Source organism: Littorina saxatilis, linkage group LG13, assembly GCF_037325665.1.
Source record: "Littorina saxatilis isolate snail1 linkage group LG13, US_GU_Lsax_2.0, whole genome shotgun sequence".
Lineage (NCBI taxonomy): Eukaryota > Metazoa > Mollusca > Gastropoda > Littorinimorpha > Littorinidae > Littorina > Littorina saxatilis.
The window spans coordinates 2,698,221-2,704,858 of record NC_090257.1 but is presented as its reverse complement, the minus strand read 5'-3'; the positions used below and the strand labels follow the sequence as shown (position 1 = coordinate 2,704,858).

Here is a 6,638-nt window from a genome sequence, read left to right as displayed (position 1 = left end):
GGACTGACCTTCACCAACAGAGAAAATACTTGAGTCTTTGAAAACAAAGGAACTACAGACTCTTCAATTTCTTGCTCTCCTTAGAATCACTGTCACAAACGTGTGTTTTACAATGAATAAGGGGAGTTCTAATGATGCCCTGAACATTAGCAATAACTCTCAACATCCATGTAATGTGCATTAGATGCATTCATGTCTATGTCAAGTGTTATGGTGGTGTAAAATACTGCTGCAATGATGATGATGATAATTAGTTTTAACGTCCTCTTAGAACCATTTGGCCTATCTTGGGACAGGTAGAGTTAATATGCTTTATGTGGGGACAAGACACTGGACAAACATGCAAACAGAGAACACATATGATCGTGTTATATATCTGGAAGTCTGTTGTTGCGATATTTCAAAATGGGGATGGAAGTAATGATTGTGTACGCGGAATATGGTTGGACTGGAGCGGTTTTGTAGGCTTAATTGCTTTTTATGTATGTAGAATATGTTTATATTTGTGGCTGAATAAGTTAAAAAAAATAAAAAATACAAATAGATTAAAACAAGAGGCGAAGCCATCAAGGCTCACGTAAGAAATCGACAAACAGTAACACAAACTCAATCACTCCGTCACACACACACACACACACACACACACACACACACACACACACACACACACACACACACACACACACACACACACACACACACAGAAAGAGAATAGGTGAAACTGTGCAAGAAAGCGAGACACTAGATCTAGATCTGTCTGTCTGCATGTAGCCTACTTACAAGGACACGACTGCCAACTAGTCTCGGCGCGCTCAAAATAATAATGACCGAGACTTTCAGTACTTCCTTCGCGTGACCCTCTTACGTCATAATGTGACGTCAATGTAATGTGACGTCTTCAAATGTTAGAGTTTCTACCACAGACATACACACGCACAGACGCACGCACGCACGCACGCACAGACAGACAAAGTTACGATCGCATAGGCTACACTTACGTGAGCCAAAAACTGCTGCAATGGATACATGTGCATGTAGGGCTATCTTCCGATACAGCCCCGCGGAAGTGGAGTCACATTCTGAAAGAAGAGTGAACATTTTGAATCTCACTCAGTGGAACAGCAAACCTAGCTCACACTGGGCTAAATCGAGAGATTGCTGCTTTAAGCTCTTTCCACAAAGATCCAAAGGAATTGAAGTTGTGTTCCTGGCTTGTTTGCTGTCACCAAGTTAGCTGCCACATCTTCTGCCAACATTTCTTTTATATTTACAGCACTCATTTCATAATACACAATCAAATGATTTTACACTGGGAGAAAGTTTATATGGGGAATCTGTACATTCATTCATATGAAACAGCATATTTAAAGGCACAGTAAGCCTCCCGTAAACCATCACAGATACTGTCAGGCTTTTACACACAGTACAAACACCCTTTCATTTAAACACTCACCTGCCCTCCGTAAAGAGCGAGCAATTTTCAAAGAATTTATTTTTGCGTGGTTTATCTTACTCCTGAGCCATCGTGAACCCATGTGATCCAGTTTCGCTTTGTCACAATGCAGTCGTACCGTCAGTTAGTAATTTGAATGCAACTCGCTGTGAGCTTATCTGCAATAGCACGTTATTATGTACCTCTGACTATGCACGAAACAAACGACTGTGGTTCACAAGAACTCTCGCGATGGCTTTTGACTGTTCAGAGGAACTGGCGATAGGCATAAACCGTCGTCTGCGACAAGAACCACGACCTTGCGTGACCCTACTTCCGGGCGTTTCTTTTTTCAGACTTTCAAAACTTCGAATTGTACTGATCTTGTCTTGATGAAAAACTATTCTTTTATGATTTAAGAATGTTTGTGTAACAAGCTGTCAATTTATTATTTAGATTTTAAAAGTTAGGTCTAGCGCCAAAACGCACCACGGTCCGATTGTCTCTGAGCCAATCCGCAAAATCAATTCTTTGAAAATTGCTCGCTCTTTACGTAGGGCACCTAGGATGTTCCCGTTTGGTGAGCGTTCAAATGGAAGGGTGTTTGTACTGTGTGTAAAAAGCCTGACAGTATCTGTGATGGTTTACGGGAGGCGCACTGTGCCTTTAAGGACATAAAAAAACTTTTTATTTCAACTCTTACTAGTTCGGGGGTTTTAGGGCATATTTTACAGTGCTGTTGGTGCCTACTTGCCGAATGGCTATCTGGGGTCATATTCTAAATGAAATATAGAAAGTTATATATCAAATGAAAGGAAAATGAATAAGCTTTTTATATTTTGCAAAGAGAATTGTGTTATCTTAAAAGGTAAAAAAGGTTATGGGGGTGACAACATGATTTTTGTTGAAATTTGTACGCCCATTTTTTGGAACACGTGACAAACACAAAGAAGACATTTTTTTTGTGTTCAGTTTATTTTAGATATGCTGCTAACTAGTCTGTTTTGGCATTCATTTTACATAACATAGCAAAGTTTTATTGAGTTTTGCTGATAAACAAAAAAGTTATTGTCACCTGAATACCCCCACCCAAATTTCAAAGTTGGACATTTCATGACATACGCATGCCTAAGGTAAAAAAAAATATAGTCTGTTTACGGTATCCTGACCGACCCTATTTTTTCACGCGACCATAGACTTTTTTTTGGCATTTGGGGGAAAAAAAAGAGAAAAAAAGTCTTTGTTTTTTGGCAAAATAACTTAAAAATATGTTTTTTTAAAGGGGGGGAAAAAAAAAAAAAGGTTTTGTCATGTTTTTTTTGAAAAAAAAAAAAAAAAAAAAAAGGCCCGACCTACCGACCCTATTTTTTTGGCCTATGTTACCGTCAACAGACTATTAATTTTTTTGGGCCTAATGATGCATTCCTATAACTAACTTATAACAAAAACCCAGCTTGTTTCTGTCATAAAGTGTGTCTAACATATGAGTTTATCCACTGTCCGACCCATCCAATGTAAAATAACCAATTTTTTTTCGATAATTAGATAATTGGTCAGTGGAAAACTACAGGGGGCGGGGCATCGTAAGCTTGCTTACGATGGGTAAGGGAGCGAATTGGTAAGAGTTAAAGCGAGAGGTGAGGTTTTTCTTGGTACAAAAGTGAACTAGGCGAACACATGTAAAGGTGACATGACATGACATGCTCTTTCCTTACATTCAGAAAACTTCCAGTACTGACACTGTCGCGATTGACGCGAGTATTGTTATGATACACATGATAGGTATGCCACCTTACCATCAATATCAAAGCTGCTTCGTAAAGTAAGCAATGCTTATGAGATCTAATTCAACCACTTCTACTGGTGACAAGTACCCCTGCGACTGGCATCTCTGTATTGTGTGTCTCTTATCTCCCCCCACCCCCCCCCCCCCCCCCATTTCATACTTGGCGTCGTTGAACTGATCTCACATGGCAGCTTGTGCTTTCCAGTATGATATGAAGTACAGTGAAACTCACCTTTTAAGGCCTAAACAAATATGTGATAATGACGGGCGCAGTGGCGTGGTGGTAAGACGTCGGCCTCCTAATCGGGAGGTCGTGAGTTTGAATCCCGGTCGCTGGTGCCTGGTGGGTTGAGAGTGGAGATTTTTCCGATCTCCCAGGTCAACTTATGTGCAGACCTGCTAGTGGCTTATCCCCCTTCATGTGTACACGCAAGCACAAGACCAAGTGCGCACGGAAAAGATCCTGTAATCCATGTCAGAGTTCGGTGGGTTATAGAAACACGAAAATACCCAGCATGCCTCCCCCGAAATCGGCGTATGGCTGCCTGAATGGCGGGGTAAAAACGGTCATACACGTAAAAAATCCACTCGTGCTGAAAACATGAGTGAACGTGGGAGTCTAAGCCCATGAACGAAGAAGAGAAGAAGAAGAATATGTGATAATCAGAGTCTTAAAATGGGGGTACATTTACTGAGGTTATGAACAGAAAGTCTGAGAAAATCCGGTCTTAAAATGGAGGGAGTCTTTAATTGGGGGGTCTTAAAAGGGGGGTTCCACTGTATAGGTATGTTTTCTGTCCAATCAACATTTGCTTCTGGTTCACTATCACTCGTGTTCTGAAGGATAAGATCTGTCGATCACATTCCATCAAGTATGAAACATGCTTGCTTGAAATTGGCCGTCCAGAAGAAACCTGGATGTGAAAAAGCGATCTGTTATCATAAAAATGGTGATAAAGTCATACTCGCACTAGCTTTTGACAATCATATAATGTGTCCTTTTTCTAAAATATTTGATGCATACAGTGCTTTTTACTCAGTCTAAATCAATTCAATTGAGCTATCCACGCAACATAACACACACACACACACACACACAAAAAAACGCTTTCTTTATCGCACACAAAACCTAGGTCCCCAACATTCAACAATACCACTCAGCTTCTTCAAACTACCTGTTAAAAAAAAAATCACAAAAAATCTAACATCTCCTCAGTTTCAGGTCACTTCAGGGGAGATGACATGACGAGATCTTTCGAACTTGAACATGACGCTGAACATGTCCCCCCCAAGGCGGTTGGCCAGCCATCGGTTCTTCAAGACGGCCACTTTGAGGGCGTCACAGGCGAAGGCAGCGTGCAGGTTGGTGTGAACGGCACGGCCCATTCCCTCCAAGATGATCAAGTCCGCCCCTCGTTCCAGCATCTCCGTCCTCAGAGCTTCGTCAATGAACCTGCAATATGTCAATAACAACTTTTAGTTAAACTTAAAGGCAAGAAACATTAAAACAAAAACAAAAACTAGACAAATTTCTTCTTCTTCTTCATCGTCTGAAACTCCCACGTTCACTCATGTTTATTTAACGAGTGGGTTTTTACGCGCATGGCCATTCTTTAACGACCCCCCCCCCCCCCCCTCATTCAGGCAGCCATATGCCCCTTTCGGGGGAAAAGACGAATTTCAAAATCCCAAGTATGGTTTAGTGGAAACCCCCTTTTAAGACCCCCCAATTTAAGACTTCCTCCCTTTTTTAAGACCTTAGTTTTGTTTAGATCCTCTATTCACATTCTCTGAAAATGTATACCTCATGTTTTAAGACTACCTCCTTTTTAAGACCTGACTTTTGAAGGTCCTATAATGGGGGTTCCACTGAGGAACTAAGGGGATGTCAGATTCTGTCATGAAATTGTGGAATCCGCTGTAAATAAGTGTACACCAATTTGTTTCCAACTCAGTTGTTTGAGTTTGAAGTGCCTGAACGTTAATCTTCCATGTTCACTTCGGCGGTTAACATGTGTCGTCCAGTCGACGTGCCAAATCGTTAGTGCAACTGCGTAAACTGTAGCTACATCGCAGCGGCTGACGTCAGCTGTAACACATAGCTGCTACATCAGTGAGGTCCACTTATTTTAAAAACCAAAGTCACAACAAATCTTTTGAAAATGTCACCAAATGTCATGCACAATTCAAGCAATAAATCTTGAAAGACCCACCTGAGATCAAGACAAGGTGATCCTTGACCTGACTCCCTGACAACCAAACGACCTTGATCTTGGGCAGCCTTGATCTGAGGGCAAAGATCAGCCACTCGCTTGACCAGAAAGACCAGCTCGCTGTACGTGACGTCATTCAAGGTTGGTCGAGAGTTGGCACACAGTATGACCTACACAAGATGATAAAAACATGTATGTAGCTCATATGAAGCCCATAACTAACAGAAAGACAACCCATACTGTCAACTCATGAACCCAAAAGTCTTTTCTCTCACTTCCTCACCTGTACAATCTATCTCACTGTACGAGATCAATTTGGGCGTCTGTGGTAATACAGTCAAACCTGCCAAGGCAACCACCTCTTGAAAACAACCAACCTGCCCATTACAACCACCTCTTGAAAACAACCAACCTGCCCATTACAACCACCTCTTGAAAACAACCAACCTGCCCATTACAACCACCTCTTGAAAACAACCAACCTGCCCATTACAACCACCTCTTGAAAACAACCAACCTGCCCATTACAACCACCTCTTGAAAACAACCAACCTGCCCATTACAACCACCTCTTGAAAACAACCAACCTGCCCATTACAACCACCTCTTGAAAACAACCAACCTGCCCATTACAACCACCTCTTGAAAACAACCAACCTGCCCATTACAACCACCTCTTGAAAACAACCAACCTGCCCATTACAACCACCTCTTGAAAACAACCAACCTGCCCATTACAACCACCTCTTGAAAACAACCAACCTGCCCATTACAACCACCTCTTGAAAACAACCAACCTGCCCATTACAACCACCCCAAACAACCTCGACAAGGTTCTTTCCTACATGATTCAACTATCCAATACAACCCCCATTATAAGGACCACTTTTTGGTTTGTCCCTTTGGTAGTGGTTATAGACAGGTTTAACAAAAGGCCATTAACCCCTTCACTGCCCACCCCGTATGTAATACGTGGTCATTTTCTGTTTATCGTACGCCCATAACCGTATCTCATACGTGGGATTTGTGTCAACAACATTTCAGGACATTTCTGAAAACTAAATGGGAGGTAACCACTGTCCAAGTACTTGTAGGGGTTCTAAACACAGTTCTTTCCCATAGACCATTCGGATAAGTTACTACCACTGTGGCAGTGAAGGGGTTAAAGTATACAACACACCTGTGTTCCCATGGAGAGAAGATGGCG

The 6,638-nt window shown here is 41.8% G+C and overlaps 1 protein-coding gene across 1 annotated transcript in view; it reads right to left on the bottom strand.

Moving 5' to 3' along the window:
- Window positions 1-3,339: 3,339 nt before the first annotated feature.
- LOC138946258 (4'-phosphopantetheine phosphatase-like) overlaps window positions 3,340-6,638 on the bottom strand; it is a 21,863-nt gene continuing 18,564 nt past the window's right edge. Inside the window, exons 15-17 of the mRNA XM_070317795.1 lie at window positions 6,612-6,638; window positions 5,432-5,601; window positions 3,340-4,671 (exon numbers count right to left, since the gene is read on the bottom strand). The exon at window positions 6,612-6,638 is cut by the window's right edge and continues 131 nt beyond it. Coding sequence (XP_070173896.1) covers window positions 4,437-4,671; window positions 5,432-5,601; window positions 6,612-6,638 — 432 coding nt within the window. The 3' untranslated portion in view covers window positions 3,340-4,436. The remainder of the gene's footprint in view (window positions 4,672-5,431; window positions 5,602-6,611) is intronic.